Below are 27487 nucleotides of genomic sequence, written 5' to 3' on the forward strand. Positions count from 1 at the left end.
GGGCTGGACCTCTGAGATTGCTCCCTCTGTAGGAAATATTGCACCATGAACAGCCTCCTGCTCTGGCTGCTCAGCACCCTGTGGACATGGGGTAAGTGACGATTGGCTGATTTCAATGATCCCATCTGGGTTTGGATTGGGGTGGCCCTCCTACTGTCCCTATTTCAGCCAGATCATTTGGCCTCCCTGGAATTGTCTCTGAGGAATAGGAATAGTAGGGCAGGGATTTTTTATTTTATTTTATTTTTAATGAAATGTTAAGAGTTGGCTGCTATGACATTTCTTGTGAGCTGTCTGACAGGGGCATCGATACCAGCAGAGAGCAGGCCCCCTGGCTGCTAGAGGAGCCTTAGGATCCTGGGTTCACTAGTATAGTAGTGGGGTCTTGACCTCCCTACCAGGGCCCTCCAGCCAAGCAGGAACAGGAGCTCAGAATTACAGCAGCCTGCTCCCTAGCTGCATAGGTACTGTCTCCCACCTTGAAGGCTTGGTGTACCTCTGTCTTTGGGAAGCTGCTGGTTGGGGTGGGGGGTGGCCCTTCCTTTCAGTTCTGGAGGCTTGGGATTGAGAAAAGAGACTCCTGTGGGCCAAGTGGTCTCTAAAACTGGAGCTACTAGGGTCCCTAAACTGTTGTTGGATATAAGAAAATTTTCTGTTCATGGGAACAAAGCAGCCTGGGAGGGGGTCTACTTTGGTTACTAGTTAGATGTGATCATGTGACTAGAGGAGATGAAAAGATGTCAACTCTCTGCAAGTGCTGGACTAGACCTGTCTCCAGGGCCCGAGTGTATATTCCCTGGGCAGGTTCTTGGAATGGCTGGAGTCTCCAGGCTCTGCACAGGTATGCCAACATCAGTTACTCTGACTGGTATAGGCCCACTGATGTTTTAGGCATAGACCTTGAGGCTTGTCTGGAGCAGGAAGCCCCTATTATACCTATAGATTCCTTCTCTCCTACAGCAATTGCCCCAGAGTCCCCTTTGCCTCACGTGGAACAGTATGAAGTAGTGTGGCCCCGGCGCCTGGCTAAATCCCGTGCCCATCGAGCTCTAACCCCCCACAAGGTAAGCCTATTCATTCAGAGCCTGTTTCTATAGAGAGACCCCAAGGGCTCTGGGGGCTGCCTCACACAGCTCTAGGACTTGAGAAAACACCTAAGGGGCTGGAAGTCACTTAGATCTATCTTTGCTTCTGGGTGTGACCACAGTCCTTCCCTCCTGTGCTCTCTGTATGACTTCCTCCTGCCTCACCCTGCTACAGCATGAGGCCTCCAGGGTGGGCCATAGGACCCGCTACCTCTCCTTTAGTAGCCAGTTTACCAAGCTGGAGGAACCCTTTACCCAAGGAAAGGGATGGCAGCTGTGCTGGCTCAGGCCACTCCCCAGTTTCACTTGGCAGCAGCTATCAGATTAGTGGCTTGTTCACCCCAACGCTATATGTGTGCTATGACACTTCCCCAGCCTGGGATTTCCCGGAGCTGAGAACTGAGATTGCCCGTGGGCTGCTGAGGGATCCCTGCTAGGGAAGATTATTGCCTGGGTGACCAGGAAAGTACTTCTGCCCTATTCTCCCGCTTCACCCAGTGGATAATATACACAGGGCCAACAAGCTTGTGCCAAATGGTAGCAGAGCCACAGAATATGCAACAAGTTCCTGCCATGAAACTCCTGGGGATAGATAGTGTGGCCAGCTGGCAAGACAGTGGCAATAGGGAAACCTGTTTATCCTACCCCTGCTTCCACTTCCTTGTTGCTGAATTTAGGGGATGCCTGACCAGGGTTGCTACCCTCACCTTATTCTCTCTGAGAAGGGGTATTGTCATCCACATTCTTGTGGAATGAGGAGAAACTAGGCCTGGAGGGTCAAGGAGCCCTGTGTCTTTTTCTCTCACCTGGGAGATTGATAGAACAGCCCATCCTGGCTCCAGCCACCTTCTGGCCTGCCTGAGATTAATGTGTCCCCAAAGTTTCCTGGCAAAAGATCTCCTGAGGAATCTCCATTACCTGGATCTCTAGTTTGATGCTAGAAGCCACTTACTGTCATCCAGGGGCCATACCCAGAAAGCGTGAGCTATGTCCTTGGGGCCAGAGAGCACACTTTCACCCTCCACCTACAGAAGAACAAGTGAGTAGGTTCTGACCCTCAGTTTGGTACCTGGGCAGGGGGCATGCTAGACTCCTGACCCAGTTTCCCATTGGGGAGGTTCAGGGTGAGATGGGGCCAGGGACCTCTAGTGGTTCTCTTCCAGGGACCTGCTGGGCTCTGGCTACAAGGAGACCTACTCAGTTGCCAATGGTTCTGAGGTGACAGAGCAGCTGCATGGGCAGGTATGAGTTTGGGACAGCCCTCCCTAGGCCAGCAGGATTATGACAGTATGACTTGTGACCCCTCTCACTTCTCTTTCAGGATCACTGTCTCTACCAGGGCCATGTGGAAGGGCACCAAGGCTCAGCTGCCAGCCTCAGCACTTGTGCTGGCCTCAGGTGTGTGCTACAGACCAAACAGAACCCTATTCTACAAATGTGTAAGCTGAAGCAGATTTTAAAAAGGTACTTGGGGATAGACTTTTTTCCTGCTCTGAGTTTGGAAATGTGTGGAAGCTCTTGATCAGAGCTCATTAGGAGTTAGCACTTCTGCAAAACCCACATGCTTTCCTTTACTCACAAGCCTGGTTGTCACTGGCTGCAGTGCAGAGGGTACAGTGGGCACAGACTGGAGCACCCTATACTCCCAGATAGACAAGTAGGGACAGGCTGGTGATGTCCACTGTTGACTTGGCTCTCCCCTCAGGGGCTTTTTCCAGGTGGGTTCCACTGTCCACCTGATAGAGCCTCTAGATGAGGGAGGTGAGGAAGGACGGCATGCAATGTACCAGGCCAAGCACCTGCAGCAGAAAGCTGGGACTTGTGGGGTCAGCAATACCAGCCTCCACAACCTCCTGGGAATAGAGCCTCGAGTCTCGGCACTCTTCAGGTCTCAGCCCCAGGTAAACGGTTTCATCCCCTGTTTGTCAAGTCTAGCTGTAGGACCCATGCCTGAGCCTGGACATTGTTGCCATTTTCCTTGGTGCCAGCCCTATGCCAATGGGTGGGCCTGGTTCATTCCTGCAGCTGCAGAGATGACCCTTTTCTTAACTAGGGCTGTCTGGATGGTGCCTTACAGCACAAAGGACAAACTGGGCTCTGGGATGGGCTGGGGCCAGAAAGGCTGACTGGCTTTTTCCTCAGAACTGGCCAACCCATGGAATCCGCTACGTGGAGCTATATGTCGTCACAGACAGCAGAGAGGTGAGGGCTTCAGGGGTAGAATAGGCTGAGTTGGCTGGGACATAGTTGCCAGGGCCTCACTTGAAGGTCTTGTGTCTCTAGCTCCAGCTGCTGGGGAGCAGAGAGGCTGTGCGCAGTCGAGTGCTAGAGGTGGTGAACCACGTGGACAAGGTAGAGCTGCCCAAGGGTCTAGTCACTGGAGAGGAGATGCTATTCTGTGGGAGGGGACAATATAGCTAGTGGGTCAGAGGTAGGGATGGCTCAGTGCTAAGCTCATGATCTGGCCAGCACCCCATGCTCTGTGACCCTTCAGCAGTACCTGGGATGTGACACTCCTGTCTGCTCCTCATTCCCACCCAACAAGCCTATCATGTTCCAGCCTGATCCTGAAAGCTTCTTGTCCTCTGCAGCTTTATCAGGAACTCAATTTTCGTGTGGTCCTGGTGGGCCTAGAGATATGGAATAGAGACAAGTTCTCCATCAGCCGCTATGCCAATGTCACACTAGAAAACTTTCTGTCCTGGAGGGCGAGAGACCTGCTGGGCCGGCTTCCACATGACAACGTGCAGCTCATCACGTGAGTGGCAGCAGCACCCATCACAGCCAGGAGATCCAAGCCAGCTGGTTGGCCTCTGTCCAGCCCAACCTTCAAGGCAGGACAGCTGGGTAGACATGGGGAAGGACTGAGAGCTGCATCCAAACTATACACTTCATGTTTGTTTCTAGGGGTGTTGACTTTATTGGGACAACTGTGGGACTGGCCAGGGTGTCTGCTGTGTGCTCCCAGGATTCAGGAGCTGTAAACCAGGTGAAGGAACCCCTATCCAAGTTTTCTAACCTGGCTATTACTGGATAGCTGAACACAGATCCTGAGCTGGGCATTCGAAGAGGATGGGGCCTTTAGCCCAGGTCTGTAAGACACACTTGGTCACCTACTCTTGTGATAGACTTGATACCTGGTTTTATGTGCTAAGGTGTTGGCAGGAAGCAGCATCACACCCTTGGGTGCCATGGCTCTAAGAGAATAGGGAAAGGGATGGGAGGCAGAAAAGAGACCTAACAAAACAGCTGTCCTCATAGGATCACAACAAGAACTCCATTGGCGTGGCATCCACCATGGCCCATGAGCTGGGCCACAACCTAGGCATGAACCACGATGAGAATATCCAGGGCTGCTACTGCCCTGTGTCCCAGGAGCGAGGCGGCTGCATCATGACGGAAAGCTTTGGGTGAAGTGTTGTGGGGCATGGCAGGTGGGAAGAGGCAACCTGGCACATGACTCTTCCATGATGGCAATACCTTCTCTGCCCTCAGCTCCAAGTTTCCCAGGATATTCAGCAGGTGTAGCCAGTCTGATCTGCAGATATTCATGGAAAAACCCCAGACAGGCTGCCTGGCCAATGCCCCAGATGTCAACCGCCTGGTGGGCGACCCTGTGTGTGGAAACTTATTTGTGGAACGTGGGGAGCAGTGTGACTGTGGTGCCCCTCAGGTTTGTCCCACTCCATCCTGGATCTCTGTTCATCAATATCAGTGTGGGGTCCACAACCTCTGTTCTTGAGAGTGTTCTTGAGAGTGGCCTCTCAAGCCTGACATTCTGTGCCCACAGTATACATGGCTATTATGGATCACAAGTCATCCTGTTCTTTTGAGCCCCCAACAACCTGTAAAGGATAGAGTGGTATAGGCTTCCCTACCCAGTGGTCACATAGAGGTCCTCCATCCTGGAGCCAGCTCTAGTCAGGGTGCAGCCAATCAAACCAAACCATTGCCTCCCCCACCCCCACCCACAGGACTGTCAGAATCCCTGCTGCAATGCCAGTACCTGTCAGCTGGCCAAGGATGCAGTGTGTGCCCATGGTGACTGCTGTCATGAGTGCAAGGTAAGTTGGACCCCACCAATGACCTACCCCAGTCAAATCCAGGGTTATCAGGCTGCTTGTATATCATCTGGGCCTGTCCCTCAAAGAGCCTCTTTGCTGGACCAGGTAAAGCCAGCTGGTGAGCTATGCCGCCCTCAGAAGGACAAGTGTGACCTGGAGGAGTTCTGTGATGGCCAAAAGCCAACATGCCCTGAGGATGCCTTCCAGCAGAATGGCACCCCCTGCCCGGGGGGCTACTGCTTCAATGGAAACTGCCCCACTATGGCCCAGCAGTGCCAGGAACTATGGGGGCCAGGTGAGGCAAATGTGAGCATAAATTGGGAGCACTACCTGTGGGGTGGCCATGACCTTGGCCAGGCTAACCTCCCCTGGCCCAACAGGAGTATCAGTTGCAGCAGATGCCTGCTTTACCTACACCATACCTCCAGGCTGCAGTGGCAGAATACTCTCTGGCAAGTAAGTATCAAATCCAAATTGCTGGGCTGGTGAGATTGCCCAGTGGTTATTAAAAGTGCTTACTTGCAAAGCCTAGCAGGCCTGGGTTTGATTCCCTACAACCCACGTAAAGCCCAATGCACAGAGTGGCACATGCATTTGGTGTTTATTTGCACTGGCAAGAGGTCCTCGTTTTAAACAGCCAAACTGCTAGGCCCAGGACATGAATATCCTCATTAGCAGGGATGGTCCTCCCCCATAAAGGAGTCCTGCTTTGTGAGGATGTTGGCTCTCTGGGGGTCTGACCTGCCCAGAGACACCAATCTACACCTTTCATCTTTGAGGGAAGGAGTGTCCTGGACCAGTGTTCTGTGGTGCTGGGCATGTGTCCAGTATACCTGCAAATACAACCTGCATTCTATCTGTAGGGTCAACCGATGTGGGGTCCTGTACTGTGCAGGGGGCCAGAAGCCCCCTGAGCGTGGCTCCTGTACCTTCTCCTCCCACATGGGAGTCTGCCATGCCCTCCTCACAGACAGCAACACTGACATCTATGAACCAGTGCTCCAGGGCACCAAGTGCGAGGAGGGGAAGGTAAGCTGAGCAGTAGTTGCTGTTGAAGCCTATCTGTGTCCCAGCCATCCGCAGACCATTTTGGCTGGTGAAGAAATGTGGACATGGGCCTCTGCATGCTGTAGCAGACAGCTTCAGGCTTGCTAAGATGAGGTTCCAGACCAGGCACAATTTTGGAGGAAGGGACATTTATGGAAGCTTACAGATCCAGTGGAAGTTCCATAATGGCAGAAGAAGCTGGCTCTGCTTTCACAGGTCCAAGCAGAGAGAGAGAAGCACAAGCCAAAAGCCACACAGCATAACACACTTCAGGAACTCCAGCTAGGCACACTTTGCATATCTTTAGATTGAAATCTGAAACCCACCACCCACACCTTAAGATCTGCTCAGTGACACATCCTCCAGCCAGGTGGCTGCAGATGCAAACTACAAACTAATAAAATACCATCTATTCAAATTACCACATTCCGCCCCTGGCCCCCAGTAGATTCCTAACCATCACACAATGTAAATTGTACTCAGTTCAATTTCAAAGGTCCCCACAGTCTTGACCAATTTAAGATAGTAAGTCCTATAAAATCAAACAAGTTAAATACTTTCAACATATAAGGGCACAGAGTAAACATTTTCAACTGGTATAATGCATAGCAAGGAGAGACTAAAACAATGCAAACTCAACCACCATCAAACAAATATCAAACTTCTGTAGTTCAAGTTCAGCATAACCAGAGACTGATAGTCTTCAGATTTTCCATTTCCACCCCTCCAACTGGGCAGAGTAGCTAGGCAACACTTCCATCCTTGCTCTATGGTAGCCCTTGCATAGTCCTGGTATATCCAAAACGTTTTCAGGTCTTCATGCAAGCCACAGTCCATCTTCTAAAGGCTCTTTCAGCCTATCAGGAAATTAGGCCCTGCCTCATGCCACATCTCAGCAGTGGCTCCTGAAACCATTTGCAATGCACAACTACTACGCACATTTTTCTTGCTTCTGAAACCAATACCAGGTGTGCAGGACACAGCCATATTCTTAATTTAGGGATGAAATAAATCATAGCCTTGAAAAGCAGGTTTCTTCTTCAGTCAACTCTTTCAAAAGAGTTTGCATTTCTATGATAGTCCTTCCTCAGACATCCTTTCCATTGTTTTAATGTAAAGCAGTTGGATCATCTTCCCTAAGATTGCTAATGTGTTTGACAATAGAAGGTTCAGTAACCTAAAACCAGTCTCAGTACCTGTAATTTTAACTTGCTTGAGGTTTTCCAACTTAAAATCTTAAATCTCTCAGAATGCAGCTAGCCCTTATGCCAGTAGCCCAGTTCCAACAAAGTCTTCGGTAGTCTTTATTTCCCTTTAGAAAGCTCATAAGCCAAGCCTTGAAGTTCAATACTGTCTGCACTTAGCATTCTCAAACTCTCATCAGAATAGTCCATAAAACTTGGCTTACCACTCCAGAAGGCATCTTCAGTTGCAAGCACCAAGTCCATACCCATTCCTGCAAAACAAAGGTTCCAAAACATCCACATGGTCAGGTACATCTCAGCTCACTTCTTGGTACCAACTTCTGTAGCAGACAGCTTCAGGTTCTCTGAGATGAACTTCCAGACTAAGCACAGTTATGGCAGAAGGGATATTTATTGAAGCTTAGAGATCCAGGGGAAGTTCTATAATGGCAGAAGAAGTTGGCCTGCCTTCACAGGTCTAAGCAGAGACAGACAGAAGCACAAGCCAAAAGCCACACAGCATAACACACTTCAGGAACTTCAGCTAGGCACACTGTGCATATCTTTAGATTGAAATCTGAAACCCACCATCACACCTTAAGATCTGCCCAGTGATACTGCCTCCAGCCAGGTGGCTGCAAATGCAAACTACAAACTAATAAAACACTGAATATATTGGGGGCCATCTATTCAAAGTACCTAACACATGGAAACTGAGAAGGTAGTCAGTCTGGCAGGTGGACATCTGTTCCCAGTCACTATTTTGTAGACCACCCCACCAGAAGTGACCCTTGGGCAGCAGGATCAGCTAGCCTAGCACCTCCCTCATGGGTGAGGCTTGCCTGGATGGTTGAGGGCATGGTCATACTGGAGTGTGACCACACTGGCTATCCCAAGCTTATACTTTGTGTTTGAGGGAGGTAGAGTGGGGGTTGGATCCAGACCAGCTATCCAGCCCTCTCTTTACCTTCCAGGTTTGCTGGGAAGGACACTGCCAGGATCTCCACATCTATGGATCTAAAAACTGCTCCACCAAGTGTCACAACCATGGGGTATGTGTGGCCTTAAGAGATGGCATGCCCCTGCCTGTCTGATGAAGTGTGGCAGTGGCAACTGTGGGTGTAGCAGCCCTGTGTTCTATTGGTGAGGGTCTTGACAAGGACCCTCTGGGGTTTAGGAGGTACAGGTGCCCTCCAGTGAGGTCTTTGGTCACTGGGGAGAGACCCTGATAAGCATATGTGGGCAAGGCACAGGGGGCTTTTTGTGTGCTGCATTTGAGCTAGCTGCCCTGTGGGAACATGTCCCTAAGACCTGGCTCTCCCTCCAGGTGTGCAACCACAAAAGGCAGTGCCACTGCCAGGCAGGTTGGGCCCTACCCCATTGCTCAGAGCTGCTGTCAGACGTGCATGCAGGTAGGATGCTGGAGACCACAGGAGGTGGTGTTTGGAGACACTAGCCCTGAGGGCAGTCAAGAAGGGGCCCATGTCCCCACCCCCTAGAGAGGACAGAGAAGTGTCTTGCTCAGAGCAAGGTCAGCTGGCCTTACCCTAAGTCTATTAGTCCCTCCTTGGCCCAGGCACCCAGGACTACTACTGTATAGTGTCTTCCTCTCCAGTGGCCACTGAGCACGTGGCTGTCGGTAGCACCACGGCCTCTGGGGATTGGCTAGGCCGCAACGGTGGTAGCGGCTCTGTGCACCTGGAGCCCTGCACCACGCCTTCCAACCTGTTGCTGGAGAGCCAGGAGCGCTGGTGTAATGTACTGGGCCCTCTGCTGGGGGATCCTTAGGCACTTGGCTAGATGTGGGATGTGGGGCCCAGCACCTGGTCAAAGCTGAGAAGACTCTGTCTTTCAAGGGCCCACTCCAGCTCTTGGTCCAGCTACCCTCTGGCCATGGGTGACATGTGACCATGTGTCTCACAGCATCCAGGAGCCTTCCAGTCAGTGTGCTTGTGGCCCTGGTGATCCTGGTGGTAGTGATAGTCATCTTGGCAAGTTTCATCATCTACCGCAAGGCCTGGAGCCAAGTCCAGAGGAGGTGAGGACAGGCTGGTTGTGACATGCCTGTGTGTGAGACATACTTCCGGTGTTCAATATGGGAAATGGCTCTGCAGCTGTTTGAGAAAGAAAACCACAGCTTCATGCAGCAGGCCTACATAGACAGCCCTGGGGATAGGAGGACTTGGGGTTCCACAGGGGTTAGTCAGGCCTGGGTAGGAAGCTCAGGAGGTTCCCAAGATGTCTGCTGTAGACCCTTCCTCTCAGGGGCCAGAATGGGACAGTGTAGGTGACAGGCTGGGGTGTGGTAATCCAGAGTTGAGACAGAGCCCCCCAGCCAGGGTCTTGTGCACCCCATAGACTCCTACTGTGCCATGAGCCAAAATCCTGACCCATAAGCTGGCTGCAACAAGACAGACTTGCCCAGGGCCTCCAAGTATCTCTCCAACACGGCTGCCTGTTGAGGGGCCTGCTCCTTGATCTGCTGGACCTGCACATATGTGGTTGTGGCCACAAACTTTGCTTGAATCATGTGTGGGATATACCAGAGCAGAGACCCCAGCCTAGGTTGGGATGGCTATGTCATAGAATCTCAAAGCCCCTTGCTGGGACTGGGACCAGCTACTCATTACCTCTTTTTCTCTTCAGGACTGTGGCTCCCAAGCCCACGCCAGGGCTTTCAAACCCCCTGTTCTACGTAAGGGGCAGTGATATGCCAGCTAAAGGCAAGATTCCAGCTCCCACAGAGCTGGTCTCTACCAGCCAGCCCCCCAGACCCACAGTGACCCCAAAGAGGCTATCCCTTGCGGTAAGCACTGTCCCCTGACAGATTCTAGAATGAAGGATACTTAGGGGTCCTATTCCTCTGCCCTGGTGTATGACCACTGAGAATGGTAAAGCCCATGTACTCTACTGTGGACTGGGCAGAGTGGCTACTTTGATCACCCCATGGAGGCGTGGAGGACTGAGTGTCAAAAGCTATCCTCCAAGGAGCTTTGGTTCTGAGGGCTCTTCAGCCTTGGGTCCTGAAAAGAAAATACCCTTGTTTCTCCATAGCTTTGATAGGCCAGCATTGCTGAGGAAAAGGGACAGGCAATGCATTTAGACCTGGAGTGTGCAGGGAAAAGGTTCCTGTGCAGTGCCTTGGCACAGAGGGCTATGTTTTCCTCTTCCATATGTGAGGTGCAAGAACCTAGGGGTTCTGAAGCAGAGGGCCTCATGGAAAAGCGGTGGGTCAGGGGAGGGGGATAGGATCTTAACTCTGCTCAGAGTCCAGGCTCACAACTCTGTACCCTGAAGCCTCCAGTTGCCATGTTCAGTCCACCCCTTCCAGTTCCTGTCTACAAGCAGCAGGTGCCAGACCAGGTGAGCCCTGAAGAGCAGCCATGTGTGTTCTGGGAGCATTAAAGCCACCTGGGAACCTGGGGCCAGGCTAGCCCACTATCCACCTAATTATAGATTCAGAAGACTGGAAGGAAAAAGGCACAGCCCTGCCCTTTAACCTTGGTCTGGTCTGTGGGTCTTTGACACTACCTTTCTCTCTATCAGCTCAGGCCTGCCCCGCCCACAAAGTCCCTCCCAAAGCTGAAGCCCAAGCAGGTAAGAAGATATAACCTTTAGGAGAACCTCCATACCTGCAGGCCTATGGCCTCTTGCCCATGGACTGGGCCATCTCATGTTTCTCTTTGAAGGAGGCTTTGAGTTTTTTGTTGTTGTTGTTTTGCAAGGTAGAGTTCACTCTAGCCCAAACTGACCTGGAACTCACTCTGTAGTCCCAGGTCAACTCACAGCAATTCTCCTACTTCTGCCTCCCAAGTACTGGGACTAAAAGGGTACACCACAATGCCTGGCTTAGCTTTGGGGTTTGAAAAGTCTCAAAATGCCATTTTCAGCCTGCAAGTGGATGTTAATTCCCACTCTCCTTGAGATATTGCAGTCCTTCCCCAGTAGGATTTACCCACCTGGGTGAAACGGCTCCCTTCTCCTAGCCTTGAGAGTCTCTTCCCACTTCTGGGAACTTGTGGGACACTGTCCTGGCCCCAGCCTTCGACGGATGCTCCAAGACCATAATTGGGCTAGTGGAGGACCTGCGTGCTCCCTTAGGGGTGGGGAACAAACTTAGGGCAGCAAGGGAACAAACACTGGTTCCTTCCCAGTCTGTGGCATAGGCCCCAACTGCACAAGTCAGTTCTTCATCCAGTATTACTGATACTTTTTCCAGATAAGCCTCTGTCCACCTCTGTGGTAGGTAAAGGGGCATTCTGGTGAGCAAGTAAAGTCTGGAAAAGCTACAAAGTGGGCTCCAGGAAGATTCCCTAAGGGCAGCATGAGTGAGGTCTGAAGGGTGAGTTACCTTGTTCTGCCCTAGAACAGTGAGGACTTGATTTAAGTTTAAGCAAATTTTAGATTTACAGAAAATTTGCAGACATAGAATCTGTGCATCCCCTTTACTCAGCCTCCCTTGGTAGGGTCAGTACATGAGAATTGTACCTCATCTGCTTCTCCAGGCCCACTCATGGCTCTCAAGTGACTATTAGTCTGTGTTTTGTAATTTGGAAGTGCAGATTCAGTTTGAATGTCACCCAGTTTGTATTTGTCTGTTTCTTTTTTTTGGGGGGGAGGGGTTTCAAGGTAAGGTCTCACTCTAGTTCAAGCTGACCTGGAATTCACTATGTAGTCTCAGGGTGGCCTCGAACTCACAGTGATCCTCCTACTTCTGCCTCCTGAGTGCTGGGATTAAAAGGCGTGTACCACCACACCTGGCTATTTAAAATATATTTTATTTATTTATTTATTTTGAGAGAAAGAGGGAAGGAGAGAGAAGAGGTGTGCCAGGACCTGTAGCTACTGCAAATGATCCCCAGACACATGTGCCACTTTGTGCATCTGGCTTTACGAGGGCACTGAGAAGTCAAACCTGGATCCTTAGGCTTTGCAGGCAAGCACCTTAACTACTTCTAAGCCATCTCTCCAGCCCTTGTCTGCTTTGTAACTGAGTGGATGTGGTGTGCACCACCATGCCTAACTTGGCTTTGGGATGTGTGGTGGTTTGAATAGATGCCTCCCCCCCCCATAGATTATGTTTTTTATTTGTTTGTAGTTTGCATTTGCAGCCACCAGGCTGGAGGCAGTGTCACTGGGTGGATCTTAAGGTGTGGTGGTGGGTTTCAGATTTCAATCTAAAGATATGCAAAATGTGCCTAGCTGGAGTTCCTGAAGTGTGCTGTGGCTTTTAGGCTTGTACTTCTCTCTCTCTCTGCTTGGTCCTGTGAAGGCAGGCCAGCTTCTTCTGCCATTTATGGAACTTCCCCTGGATCTGTAAGCTTCAATAAATATACCTTCCTCCATAACTGTGCCTGGTCTTGAAGTTCATCGCAGTGAACCTGAAGCTGTCTGCTACAGGGTGTGAGTGATAATTTTTTTTTGGTGGAGATATCATGGATCTTACATGTCTGTGGTTTCTCCCATCTTTGTGGTGACTTGATGATTCAAAATCCTCTAGCTCCCCAAACCCTGGCACACTCATGCTAGCCTCCAACAATTGTTACTGTGCTTGTGCAACAGGATTTTTCCTCCTCCTCCTCCACCACCACCACCACCACTAACCCCCACACCCCCACCCTCTTCTTCCTTTTCGGTTTTGAAACAGAGTCTCACCCTGTAAATCAGGCTGGTTTTGTTTGTTTGTTTTTAGTTTTTCAAGGTACGGTCTCACTCTAGCCCAGGCTAACCTAGAATTCACTATGTAGTCTCACGGTAGCCTCAAACTCACAGCAATCCTCCTACCTTTGCTTCTAGAGTATTGGGATTAAAGGTGTGTGCCACTACACCCAGCTCAGGCTGGTTTACAAATATTTTATTTTTATTTATTTGACAGAGAGAAAGAGGGAGGGAGAGAGAGAGAGAATGGGTATACCTGAGCCTCCAGCCTCTGCAAACGAACTCCAGATGCATGCGCCACCTTGTACATCTGGCTAACATGGATCCTGGGGAATCAAACCTGGGTCCTTTGACTTTGCAGGCAAACGCCTTAACCACTAAGCCATCCCTCCAACCCTCAGGCTGGTTTTAATTTCACTATGTATCCCTGGCTGTGGAGTCCATAGCCTTTAACTCATGGAAATCCTCCTGCCTCAGCCTCCTGAATACTGAGATTACAGGCATGAGCACCAATATATGTGGAACAATATGATTTTCTCTTTTTCCCTTTCAGCTTCTTATTTTGGATTCACTTTAGACTTATATAAGAGTCGCAAAACTCATCCTAGGAGTAGTTTCAACAGGCAGAATGGGGAGGGTGAGGTGGAGATGAGCAGACATTTATCAGCGAGTGGAGGCCAAGGTGTAGTCTGTAGCCAAACTGTGCCTTGCCCAGGAGGAAAGTACTCAGCAGAGCCCTTATGGGCTGCTAACACCTACCATTGCCAGGTGGCCTGCCTTCCCCCCCTGAGGAATAGGAAATGCAAAGAAACATGTTTGAATAGTTGATTCTTGGCTTTTGAGCTTCATAGAAGATCTGAATTCTGGAAACTTCAGAGCCCTCAGGGTAATGTTGGGGATTGGTGTTGTGCAGGTGAGGCTGTGACATAGAGTGGGACACCTGGCACAAGACTGGGAGCTCTGCCAGGTTCAGGCTTTATTTTCTGGGTAGGGCAGCCTTGGAGGGTTTTCCAGTAGAGAGCTAAGTAAAGGCAAAAGCCTGAAGCCAGGCTGGAGTAGAGCAGGAGGCCTTCAGGGTATGAAGCTTGGGGCAGGGTCTTTCCTATTTAGGAGGCACCCTCCATTAGCTGTGTCTGCTTTCGCCTAGGTCAAGCCAACCTTTGCACCCCCATTGCCACCATCGAAGCCCAGGGCTGGAGACACCATGCCAGGAGTGACTCAGGTGAGCCCCCTCAATAGGGAAGGAGTCTATCTGCATAGGAGCAGTCCTGTGCCATTTGGCTGACTGGCACCGCTCTGGAGTATGAGGGTGGTTTCCTTAAATTATGGCTGATAAAATTTGATAGTTATCTGAAAAGAAAATGAGAGTGCTCAGTAATAGATTAATGCCTGCTTTATACTATCAGAGGACTTTTCAGTATCCTGTACTGAAGTGTTATCAGTAACACTGCAGCTGTCATCTGTGGACAGGACTGGCAATTGAATTGCTGGTAGAACTCAGAATCTAAATTTAAATAAATGTGGCTGGATAGATGACTCTGGTTAAAGGTGTTTGCTTGCAAACCCTGATGGCCCAGGTTTGATTCCTCAGTACCCATGTAAATCCAGATGCACCAAGTGGCACATGCACCCAGAGTTCATTTGTGATGGCAGGAGGCTCTGCCATGTCCATTCTTTCTCTCTCTCTAGTAAATAAATATCTCAAATAAAAATTAAAATAACTTTAAGTAAATGAATGTAGGGACTGAGGAAACGACCTGGTGTTTAAAGGTACTTGTTTGCAAAGCCTACTGGCTTGGGTTCTATTCCCCAGTATCCATGTAAAGCCATTTTCACAATGTGCATATGTCTGGAGTTCATTTGTAGCAACAAGAGGCCCTGATATACCCCCCCCCACACACACACTCACACACACACTCACTCCGTCTCTCTTTCAAATATGTAAGTAAAATGTTAAAAAAAAAAAAAAATCTCAGGCTGGAGAGATGACCCAGTGGTTAAGTACATTTCCTGCATAAGTATGAGGACCTGAGACAGACAGAGTTCAAATCTCCAGATCCCACATAAAACAGCTGAAGAAGGCCACAAGCTCCTGTAACCCCAGTCTCCCAGGGGAGCAGAGACCTGAGAATCTTGGGAGACCAGCAAGCTCCAGTATTAGTAAAAGGAGACTCAGACTCAAAGCAAAACCAGGAGAAGAGCAACAGAGCAGTTCACCAAATGTTCTACTCCAGCCTTCGCAGGTGAGCAACTCTTGCTGCAGGCAAGCATGTGGGGTACTGCAAAGGCACATATATATGCATGGCACATACACATATATACATCATACATGCCACATTACAAACATTACACATATGCAAAAATAAAAATAATAAGTTAAAAGCAGAAAAGGGAATATTAAACTGTACTCTCTTATATTTTAATTATTTATTTGAGGGGGGAGGCAGATAGAGATAATAGGCTTGCCAGGGCCTTTAGCCACAGCAAATGAACTCCAGATGCATGTGCCATCTTGTGCATCTGGCTTACGTAGGTACTGGGGAATCAAACGAGGGTCATTAGGCTTCGTAGGCAAGTGCTTTAACTGCTAAGCCATCTCTCTAGCCCTCAACTGTACTTTTTTTTATTGTTTTTATTTTTTTATTTTTATTTTTTCAGTGTGATATTTCTTTTTTTTTTGTACTTTTTTTTAAAACGCACACACACATACCTTTTTTGTGACAGCTTCCATAGACAGTAAGCCATGATAATTCTCTCCCTCTTCCACTTCCTCCCCTTCTCACAAATCCACCCTCCATCATATCCCCTTCCCTTCTCAATTAGTCTCTCTTTTTAATCTTGATGTTATTATGTTTTCCTCCTGTTATGAGGGTCTTCTGTAGGTAGTGCCAGGCACAGTGAGGTCATGAATATCCAGGCCATTTTGTGTCTGGAAGAGTGCATTATAAGCAGTTCTGCCCTTCCTTTGGCACTTACAGTCTTACCTCTTCCACAATAGACCCTGAGTGTTGGAAGTTGTGATAGAAATGTCTCAGTGCTGAACACTCTACTGTCACTTCTTCTTAGCACTGTGGTGCCTTTTGAGTCTTTCTTGTGGTCACCACCATCTGAAAAGAGAAACTTCTCTAACCAAAAGTAAGAGTAGCATTAATATAGGGTATGAACATTAGGAAAAGTGCTTACAGAGCAGATGGTGAGCATAACATATGCATTTAGCCAGATAACTAGGTGCTACTCCCCTAGGGCTCTTAACCTTCCCCACCATAGGCTTTTTTGAATAGGTTTTCAATGCTAACCATGTATTCCCTCCCATGGAGTGGGCCTCCAGTTCAATTAGAAAGTGGTTGGTTTTCCCCATAACAGACATGCCACTTACTGCACCAGCCAACTGTACTTTTATAGTATCAATTTCTTAATCTTTTTATTTTATTTGAGAGAGAGAGAAAGAGGCAGATAGAGAATGGGCGCTCCAGGGCCTTCAGCCACTGCAAGTGAACTCCAGACACGTGTGCCACCTTGTGCCTCTGGCTTAAGTGGGCAATGGGGAATTGAACCTGGGTTCTTTGGCTTCACAAGCAAGCATCTACTAAGCCATCTCTCCAGCCCTATAGTATCAATTTTTAACTTTAATTTTCTTTTCCTCCTAGGAGGGTAATCCTTCTGGTGGCCCAAAGGTTGCCCTGAAGCTTCCTGTCCAGAGGAGGTGACTAGCAAGGGCACCCCCAGGGGATTCTTGAGGGCCTTTGGAAGTTTGAAGAAGTCTTTGTTCCAGTGGACATGCTCCTAGATGACAGAGCCACAGCTCAGGACTAAGGCTAGACCTGCAAACACTGTTCTGACCTCAAGAATGAATCCTTCTATGGCTCTTGCTGGCCAATTCAGGCCTGTCCTCTCAGACTGTCCTGTCACTCGCTTTGGACACATGTCTGCAGTCACCAGACTAGGATGGAGCCACTGGTGGGTGGGTGGGTGTCTGTCCCTGAGGCTACTGCTTTTCTGAGTGCTCTGGATTCCAAAAGCCCTCTCACAGACTCCCTTGCATGACTCCTTCCAATGCTGAGGAAGCTCTGAGTAGTAGGTGAGGAGGGATCAACACGTGCTTGGTCTACACTTACATGCAACCCAAATACATGATTTAGGAAGAAAAGGCCATGGTTCTGCTTATGCTAGCCCAGAAGGCACCATCATTTATGGCCGTGGTGCCAGCAGCTGAAAACTACTCCTTAATAAAGATTCTATTTTAGCAGTAGGTTATGGACCATGTTCTAAAGGACAGAAGGTTTTTATTACATCAGATCAAGCTACTTTTACAACAAAAGTACTTTTATGATCAAGCTTTTTACGACAGCCTGGCGTGGTGGTGCACGCCTTTAATCCCACCACTTGGGAGGCCAAAGTAGGAGGATCGCCATGAGTTCGAGGCTAGCCTGGAATACAGAACAAGTTCCAGGTCAGCCTGGGCTAGATTGAGACCCTACCTCAAAACTACCTTCTTCCTGGATTCTGCTGGGTAGCTGATGAGCAGGAGCCAATCCGACCTATGTAGCAGCCCTGCCCCATCCAGTCCTGGCAACGGACCCTAGATAGCTCTGCCCCTTCAACCCTGTCTCTCCGCAATGGAGATGCCTCGGCCAAGCCGGGTACCAGCCTATGGTGCCCTACTGCGCTCCGCTCCGGCAGCATGAAGCAGTCTGCGCTTGCTGGACAGGCTCCCGCTCATCTGCCCCAAGCGACACCTGGCTGGGGACTTCAGAGATGGCAGTGTGGGCTGGGGCGAGGTCTCTTCAGGGCTGGTGGCGACCAGGGCTGGGGGGAAGGGTGGCGCTGTCCCTTAGTCGAGCTGCGAACTCCTTAGGAAGCAGGGTGGGCAGACAGAGCCTCCAGCCTTCTGATGTCTGGTGGTAGAGCTCCCCAGATCCTTCTGACAGACCCTCCCGAGGCTCCAAATGCTGGGGGCCACCAGGGACAAGCTTGGGCTCTCAAGGACAAACCTCATACACCGTTTGGGGCCAGCAGTAACAGATGCAACTAAGGGTCTTGGCCAGGCAATCTAGGCTCTCTGGTGATGACTGAGACTGAAGTTCTCCCACCCATGGCTGGTGGACCTGCAAAGCTATGTCCCTGCCTGCAGCACAGACCAGAAACTAAGCAACTGGAGGCTTCTCACGAGGCAAGGGCTGAGAGCTCAGCCCTCTTAGCTGCCTGGGGGGGAGTCCTTGGTGACAAATTAGCAGTTGTATCTCCCTGGCCTTCAGTGTGGGTCCTGCTCACAGAGACGCGGAGCTCTCTGCCAGGACAGCCCTTTAGCTGGCTTGCTCCCCTACAGGTTAGTGAAACCAGGCTTTGCACCACCTTCTCCAATGGCTATAGACAGGTTCCAGCCTGTTTGTAGCCTGAAGTCTGTGGACAACAGATGAATAACAAAATGAAATCTGTCTGGTATAATAAGTGATAACAAAAATAACCAATCTGGGTGGAACAGACATGTCAGAGATGATTGAACTAGGGAAGTGACAGAGCAGAACATCGGGGAGGGGGTGTTGTCCATGTGTGGGCACTCAGGAGACTGCAGCAAGGAGCTGGAGCCCTCTGGCCCAGATTGGGTTAAGGGCATTGCAGGGGTGAGTCCTAGGTATGATCTGATAGGGTGTGCATTTCAGAGGGTGGACATGGAAAGGAATGTCCTGGGAGATGACCCAGTGTTGAAAATGCCTAGATGAAGATTCCAGGTACTGCCAAAATGGAGTTGTGGGGTTAATAGAGCAAAGGGAAGCAGACGGAGATGTGGACAAGTGTGGAAAGTCCTTGAGACACCTGGTTTAACAACACAGGGCATCAAATGTTCTGTAACTGCTTGGGGCATTGGCCCACTGGGGTAAGGAATGAGATAGCTATGAGCCTATGAGGGTGCAGGACAAGAGGCCCTTTGTCAGCCAGGACTGGAAGATGTGACCCAGGAGGGTGGGGCTACATACAGGGAATGCAGAGCTCCCAGACCTCAGAGACACTGCTGTGTTGTGTGCCCCTCAGTTCCTTTTACAGGAAAGTCTTCCTTCCACAAACTGCACTTCTGTACCTCAGAGGCTGATATACAAAAGGTAGTGACCAACACACCGGGGCCATGTAGTCCATCCTGTTTGTACTGAGGGAGAAGATGGAGGCCGGTGCACTTAATGTAGACTCAACCAGTACCATTGTATGTGTCTGCATATCCTTTACAGCCCACAAGCCTGCTGTCCCCATTTGCACATAGTAAGATAGTCTATGTGAGAATATGAATGGTCCAGACAGCAACTAAGTCTAGTACAGTTCCCACTTGGTTTCACATTCCTAACTATCTTGCTGACCAGAGCTTCCCCAGGCTATCACTGGTACTCATCCTGATCCACCTCCACTTTTCAGAATTGGTCATTCTGAGGCTGCACTCCCATCTGCACCAGCCTGGGTTCTGCTCTCTCCTCTCATCCAATTTTTCCACCCCAGTGTGGAGACCAGGAAGCATAGGCAGGCATATTCAGTCCTGCTATGCCTCAGTTCCCAACCTTTAAACTGCAGGATGCAGGACTCTCCAGTGTGGATACTGTCTGGCCATGGGCAAGACTCACTGCTCACCTACACACCAGTAGGATTTGAGTCCTGGTGTGGGCTGACAGGACAGGTGTACAGGACAGTAGCATAGACTGTGGCTCAGCTCAGAAAGCAAAAGATGCTCTTCACTGGGTGAGCATCTGGGAAATGGGTTAAGGGGAGGTGAGATGCTTGTTGGTGAGTCTCTTGCCTGTTCTCCCCAGTCTAGTCTAAACCTTTTCCCCCGTTTCTGAAGGCCCTAGGAATACTATCTCATCTGGGAGTCCTTGTGAGCACTTGGATATGCAGTACATACCTGACTGTGGCACACAGGTGGTTCTGTGGCACACATTTAGCTCTGCAGAGACACATCTGGCTCTGTGGTGCACATCTGGTTGACTGATGAACACACACCAGTATGTCTGCTCTTGAATCAGGGAACTCTAGTATCCCTTACCATTCTTGCCTTTCCTGTATCTTGGCATCCCAGGAATTTAAGCAGTAGGAAGTGGTGGGAGAGCTGTGTCAATGGGCCTCAGGATCATAGGGGCTATCAGAAATTGCAATGATGTAGCCAAGCGTGGTAGCACTTGCTTTTAATCCCAGAAGTCAGGAGGCAGAGGTAAGAGGTAAGAGGATTGCCATGAGTTCGCGACTACCCTGAGACTACATAGTGAATTCCAGGTGAGTGAGACCTTACCTCAAGAAACCAAAAAATTAAAATAAAAAATAAAAGAGAAGAAATTGCAATGATATTATAGTTATGGACTAGGTCCCCATATCTTGATGACTTGTCTTATTGAGAAACAGGAAAGTGACATGATATCTTAGTGCAGCTTTGAACTTGATGAATAGAAGTAAAGAGGAACTAATAAGAAGAAGTGAAGCTGTTGCCTGTATGGGTCCTTCATAGCCCTGTCATCCCCTCTGCAATGGTTCTAGCCCACAGGCTGACTAAGTGAATTATAACTCTTCCACTGGTAACCTAGAGAGGAAATAGCTCAACTTTCCACTTAAGGACTGAAACAATTGAGTGCCACTTACAAAAGTATAAGCAAGTGAGATACATTACTTGAGGATGAAGAGATACCAGAAGTTTAGAATTACAGCACACTGGACCATGTGGTTGAACCACACAGGATGAGAGCCATCACTGTAGCCACAGCCCTTTGGACATTTGGCCGGGGGGGGGGGGGAGTTAGTGTAGTGTACAGATGCATGTACACTGTATCATGCATATGCCAGAGTAGAACACTGGGTGTCTACTGTGGCTCTTCATGTTGTTTCCTTGAGTCTGTCGTTGAACCGGAAGCTACATAGTTTTTTAGTCAGGATGGCTTACCAGTGAAGGCCTCTGATTTTTCTGTCTCCGTCCCCTTCAGAACTGGGGTTACAGCATGTGTGGCCATGTCAAGCCTTTAAAAAAATGTTTATCTTATTTTTAATATATTTTTTAATTTATTTGAGGGGGAAAGGGAGAGACTGGTCACACCAGGGCCTCTGACCATTGCAAATAAACTCTAGATACATGTGCTACCATGTGCATCTGACTTACATGGTTTCTGGGGAGTCAAACCTGGGTCCGTAGGCTTCATAAGCAAGCACCTTAACTGCTAAGCCATCTCTCCAGCCCCATTTTTTAAAATTCATTTATTTTTAAGCAGATTATACTCTTTGATTCCCTTTCCCCTGTTCCCTTTTCCCTGTGGGCTTCCTCTGTGGAGTTATGGGATTTGCTGTGGGGTCATGAAGGCCTCCGTCAGTCCCAGTGAAATAGTGGGGAGACCATGCCTCAGAGTATTACCACCTATGCTGTGGCTCTTACATTATTTCTGCCCCCTCTTCCACAATGTTCCATGGCAGGTCTGTAGGTGGTTGAGGAATTGAACTTAGTCCAGAAGGCTTTGTAAGCAAGCACCTTTAACTACTGAGTCATCTCCCCAAACTCCTTGCCAAGCTTTTTATGTAGATACTAGGGATTCAACTCAGGTCTTCCTGTTTGTACAGGAAGCACCTTACTCTCCCCAACACCTTCTCCCCCAAGCCAACCTTTTGTTTCTCACTAAGTAAGGGGTACTAGGAAAGTGTCCACGATATGGCTGTGTGGGCCAACAGTAGACGCAGTGACAACCCTGCGGGTTCAGGTAGGGACATTGCTTGATCTGTGTGAGGCTGGCCTCCCTTGCTCCTCACATGTAGTCTGCCTTCTCTAACACTGCACAGATTGGGGCAGACCAGGTTTTTCTATTGAGGTGCATGATGGATCCATGTTTCCAGCAGGGAAGGTTTGGGATGAGGCTGTACTTGAAACAAGCATGGAGGGGCTGTATATACCCTAGTCGACCCCATGTGGCCACTATTGTCAGGTAGGACAGCTTGAGGAGGCCAATAAGTTTCTGCAGCCTCTTCTTTCCTTTTTTTTTTTTTCCTTTTCTTCCCTTTCCTTTTCTTTTTCTTCTTTGTTAGTCTTTTATTTTTATTTATTTGAGAGAGAGAATGGACATGCCAGGGCTTCTAGCCACTGCAAATGAATTCCAGACACATGCAGCCTCTTGTGCATCTGGCTTATGTGGGTCCTGGGGAATAGAACTGAGGTCCTTTGGCTTTGCAGGCAAGCACCTTCACCACTAAGGCATCTCGTCAGCTCTCTTTTCTTACTGAGACAAGGTCTTACTGTAGCCTAGGCTAGCTTGGAACTTACTCTGTAGCTCCAGGCTGGCTTTGAATTCATAGTGATCCTTCTACCTCAGTCTCCCAAGTGCTGGGACTAAAAGTGTGGCCACAGCACCCAGTTCTTTTCTTTCTTTCTTTTAAAATTATTATTTGAAGCTGGGTGTGGTAGCACACACCTTTAATCTAAGCACTTTGGAGGCAGAGATAGGAGGATCACTGTGAGTTCCAGGGCACCCTGAGACTACATAGCAAATTCCAGGTCAGCCTGACATAGATTGAGACCCTACCTCAAAAAAATTATTTGTGAGCAGAGAGAGTTGGCATGGACATTCCAGGGCCTCCAGCCACTGCAAACGAACTCCAGATACATGCACCACTTTGTGTATCTTGGCTCTATGTGGGTACTGAGGAATGAAATTTGGGTCATTAGGTTTTGCCGGCAAGTACCTTAACTACTAAGCCATCTCTTAATCTCTTTTACTTGTGTGTGGGGGGCTATTTTTATTTTGGTTTTTCGAGGTAGAGTGTTGCTTTAGTCCAGGCTGATCTTGAATTTACTTTGTAGTCTCAGGGTAACCTCAAACTCATGGCAATTCTCCTACCTCTGCCTCCCAGATCTTTTTTTTTTTTTTTTTTTTTTTAAATAGAGTCTAGCTAGCTAAATACCTCTCTAGCTGCTGGACTGGAACTCACTGTGTAGTCCTAGGATAACCTCAAACTTTCAGTGATTCTCCTGCCTCTACCTCCCTGTAGCTATAATTACAGGCATGCACTACCATGCCTGGCCTTTGCAGCCCTTTCTTCATTTGAGTATTCTTGAGTCAACAGCTTTTGGAAGTCGATGTTGATTAGACAGTCCAAGAGCCATACATCTATTAGTCAGCTTCCAGTTCTGCAAATGTGCCCAGGGCATAAGCGAGGCTTAGATGCTGGGCTCACAGCCAAGAGAGGCTCAATTCTTGCCCTGCCCTAGATCCAGCCCTCTCAGTTTGTCCAGGGGGATCAGGCGGGAGGCTGCAACAGGGAAAGGAGGGAAACAAGCCCCTCCATGGCTTATTGATCCTTGAGTCCTTCAGCTCATTTCCTATGGGATCTTCCCCAAGGGACCTTGTGTCCATCTTCCCAATGTCCCTATGGAGAACCTCTGGTCCTGTGGCCTGGCTCTGGTAGATAGAGCCTCTTTGTACATTCCTGATGCTCTTCAGACCTGTGTGCCTTCTGAAGATTTGGCAGATGAAGGTGGTGAGGCTGGAACAACTGTACAACTGAAGGACCAATGAATCAGGAAGTTGACAAGAGCTTTGCCAGAGAAGCACCAGGTCCTGAGAGCTATCCATCCAGACTCAGACAGACCTTGATCCCGAGGCCAGCTGGAGCCTCTCACTGATTGGGTAGACCTGATCTTCAAGCAGGCTCAGAAGGGTGTGCAAAGACAGATGTGGAAGCTGGGGCAGCCTGGAGCTGGGGACAGTTTTGAACATGTTTATGTCTAGCCCCAGTGTCTCATCATCATTATCAATCACTGCATTTGCGAACTTGTGAGGTCCTGGTATATGCAGCGTCTGGGCTGTAGGGTCATGTTCTAAGGTTGGTGGAGATCATTGTAGTCAGCCATGAAGCCCCAGTGACAGCCATATTGGAGTCTGCAGATTCCACTGACAGGACCCTGCGAAAGTTATGTGCACTTGGATAGGAGAGGCTGTGGGAAAATAAGCTGTTCCCCTAACCCCTCTGAAGTGGGATGGTTACCCACTATGCCTTGGAGGTTTTGGAGACGAATTGGAGCTAGGCCTTGGGCCCAGATGGTTATAGCAGATTTCACCTCTCCTGGCTCTGGTTTGGTGTGGCCAAGATGCTCCACCTTGTGGTTAGCTGTGGGGAGGCAGGTCAGGACTGCATCCCACTGGCTGCCACCTTGCTCCTGAATCTACAGTGACCCTCTCCCCCCCACACTGTTGGGTTCCCCCTCCACTCCCTTATCCCAGCCTGTCTTCCCTGGAGTCATCCTTCCCTATGGCTCTGGGCCATAGCCTGCCCCTGGCAGGTTATCTGGAAGCAGTGTCAGAAGCCACAGAAGTGGGTCAGGGTTTCAACCCTCGGCAGTCATTTCCTTCCTGAGTCAGAGGCATGTTCCCAGTCACAGCCCCCACCATCCATCCCACACTGAGTCACTTTGCAGAGCACTAGTCAGGAAGGCAGTTTCCCAATGACTGGCTCTGTCAGTTCTGGTCAGCTAGCTGGAGCAACTTGGTCATTGGAGCCTTGTTCAGAGCTGGGGAAAGGGGCCTCCAGGACAGTAGCCTCCATTGTCTTCCAACAGCTACAGCCAAAGTAGACTGTGGAGGAAAACATCTGCTGCACATGACACCCATGGGTTCCTGGCGCCCAAAACAGGGATACTGTCCTTAAATTACTACAAAGCTCCCTAAGCAGGTCCCCCACAGCACCAGATGACAGCCGTGTTTGCAGGAAGGGCCTGAGTCCACCCAGGCATCTGTAGTCCCACTCAGGTTTCCCAGCACTCCCAGCACTGATATCACAGGCCAGCTGCTCTGCTCCAGGCACACACACATGTGCACATGCATGCGTGAACATATGTGTCATGCACAACACAGTGCATGCAGCCAGAAGCCAGGTTCCAGTATTAGACCTGGCATGAATTGGAGACCATTCTGTATGTGTGTGCCTGTATGACAGTATCTTATCATATATGACTGTGACAAGATGTGAGGTTATGTATATGGCTATATGTGACACTGTGTGATAAATGTGTGACTATATGACTGACATCACTGCATGATGCTATGACATTGTGTGAATGACTATAAATCAGTGTGACTATGTGATATCATGTGATTGTAAAAAGCGAGACTATGTGGCTGTGACATTGTGTGACTGTGTGTGTGGCACTGTGTGAGTAAATGGGTACACGTGTTGGCCAATGGAGGTGGTGATCTCAAGGGCTGGCAGAATCAGAGGCTGACTTGGGGGCAAAAGGGCCATGGTTCCCCATGCTGGGAGGACCTGCAGAAGCACCCTGAGCTGGCCCTTCCTGTTATAGCCCTGCCTGCTGGGCCCCATGGGCTGGGTCTGAACCAGAAGATATAGTTGGGGGTTAAGAATGGTATGTAACCTAGAAAACAGACAAAGCCCAATAGTGACACCACTTTGGGAGGGACTTAGTCCATACTGGAGTATGTGCCATGCAAAGGACAAATCAAGCCAAGCAGGTGGGTTTTGGGTGTACCTGGGAGTTTGGGGGTACCTGGAAGGAAAGCCCTACATGCAGGTCCTGGGTCACCCAGCCAAAGTCATGGTGGAAACACTTGGAGTAGGGGCCAGGGCCTGACTCAAGCTAGAGTCTACCAGGCAGAAGTAGCTGTAAGGAAGGAGACCCACCTTGAGGTGACCTGGGAAAAGCCAGTTAGCCACTCTTAGGCAGGACTCCACAGTGGAGACTGAAGTGCTGAACATTAGGTCATTGTGCCTGGGTAGCCCTAACTCATGTGTTATTGAATAATAACAATAATATTTATTCTCATTGGGGAAGGAGCTGCCCTCCCCATTCTGGGTGGCCTTGCTGTAGGTCAGGAAAGACCAGGACTAAGAAGTTGATCCTGGTGACTCCTTATGCTCACAGCTCCAGGATCCTCTACTCTTGTTCCTGGACAGCCATGACATTTGACCTCTTGCAAGCCAATGTCCTCTGAGGAGAACCAGCCATGGTTATCTTGGAGTTTCCACATAGGACTACAGCTTGGGGGGAAGGGGTTGTCATATGGGGAGAGCAGGCTGTCTTCCTGGATAGGAGTAACTAGGTCTCTATGAGCTGATAGGAAAAACTTACCTAGGGTGCCACCTTGAGAAGGCTATCTGGGTCTGTACATGCAGGAGTAGCGGGCATGTGCCTGGGATACAGAACTGGAAGCCTCCAGGATCTTTACTAAGCTAAGGACAAGTGAACCATAGAGATCCTGTCCTCTACCCCATTTGCTTACACCTTTGAGACAAGCTCACTGCAAGACATGACATTGTTTTAGGGAGAGACATCTGAGCCTTCATGGTCCCACCTACCCCTTTCTACTAGGCTGGTGGCCAGTGGTGCCTTTACCTGAGCCTCATGGTCTTTCCCCTCGAGGCCCCAGCCTGATACTCAGACTTCCTAGTCCTAGGCTTTTAGAGCCAGTGCTTCAAGGATCCCAGGGTTGTACACTGTCTTAGGCCTCCTGGGCCCAGATAAAGAGGTCCTCAAAGAGCAACTGAGGACTATCTCCCACACCTGGGGCAGAGGCACCTGCTTCCCTCAAAACTGGGCTGAGGTCAGTAAAGTGGTTGTTGGGGGTCAGCCTGCAGCTTGGTATCACACTCTTAGGAAATAAAAAAAAAATCAACCAATATTTGGTATAAGCTTCATAATGATGTATGGTGATTGCTCATAGAAATAGTTTCAGCCCCAGCTTGAAGAAACTGGAGGCTTTCTGAGGAATGAGGAAGCACCAGAGCCTGCCATCAGAACCAACAGATGTAACTTCCCACCTGGTGGAAACATCTGTGAAGTCATGACAATCAGGAGCTTGTGAACCTGGGTGCATAGGTGCCAAGTAAAGCCCCGGGGCCAAATCTAGTAGGTGTGATGCCATCTAATGGGTAAAGAGCATGGTTGCAGCCCTGTCTCCCTTTTTTCTTTTTTTTTTTTTTAAATTTTTTTTGTTTATTTTTATTTATTTATTTGAGAGCAGCAGACAGAGAGAAAGAGAGAGAATTGATGCGCCAGGGCCTCCAGCCACTGCAAATGAACTCCAGACGCGTGCACCTCCTTGTGCATCTGGCTAACGTGGGACCTGGGGAATCGAGCCTCAAACCGGGATCCTTAGGCTTCACAGGCAAGCGCCTAACTGCTAAGCCATCTCTCCAGCCCTCCCTTTTTTTCTTTATACCCTCCAGGCCTGGGGTCCACCTGCCTGATGATTCCAGTCCCTGCTGAATTTGCTTTATCTCCTTTGATCCTGGTGAATTCTGTTCTGGAATACAATATGGAAAATACCAGAACAAATTAAGTGTCCATGAGGAAAGATTCATTGTGAGCACAATGGCGTATGCCTTTAATCCAGCACTAGGGAGTTGAGGTCAGGAGGAGGAGTCAGTTAAAGGTCATCCTTGATAACATAGTCATTCTGGGCTATGTGAGACTTTATGTCAAGCAAAGCAA

General features: G+C 49.3%; 1 protein-coding gene across 1 annotated transcript; it reads left to right on the plus strand.

The window, feature by feature from the left end:
• Positions 1-17287, plus strand: Adam8 (ADAM metallopeptidase domain 8). The gene is made up of 24 exons (XM_045141990.1): positions 1-91; positions 961-1064; positions 2048-2124; positions 2249-2327; positions 2407-2483; positions 2791-2986; positions 3228-3287; positions 3369-3437; positions 3677-3843; positions 3993-4074; positions 4347-4495; positions 4581-4758; positions 5060-5149; positions 5255-5444; positions 5530-5605; positions 6013-6178; positions 8355-8432; positions 8708-8792; positions 9304-9418; positions 10027-10186; positions 10678-10743; positions 10927-10977; positions 14186-14260; positions 16686-17287. The coding sequence occupies exons 1-24, from the start codon at positions 46-48 to the stop codon at positions 16743-16745; spliced, it is 2496 nt and encodes an 831-aa protein (XP_044997925.1). The 5' UTR covers positions 1-45; the 3' UTR covers positions 16746-17287.
• Positions 17288-27487: the final 10200 nt, after the last annotated feature.

This window comes from Jaculus jaculus, chromosome 1 (assembly GCF_020740685.1).
Source record: "Jaculus jaculus isolate mJacJac1 chromosome 1, mJacJac1.mat.Y.cur, whole genome shotgun sequence".
In the NCBI taxonomy this organism is placed as follows: Eukaryota; Metazoa; Chordata; class Mammalia; order Rodentia; family Dipodidae; genus Jaculus; species Jaculus jaculus.

Excerpts from the sequence above, each read along its gene's own strand:
- Adam8 (XM_045141990.1), top strand. The coding sequence starts at position 46 with ATGAACAGCCTCCTGCTCTGGCTGCTCAGCACCCTGTGGACATGGG. Across the intron at positions 1,065-2,047 it reads GAGCTCTAACCCCCCACAAG|GGGCCATACCCAGAAAGCGT; the intron begins GTAAGCCTATTC and ends ACTGTCATCCAG. Across the intron at positions 9,419-10,026 it reads TGGAGCCAAGTCCAGAGGAG|GACTGTGGCTCCCAAGCCCA; the intron begins GTGAGGACAGGC and ends TTTTCTCTTCAG.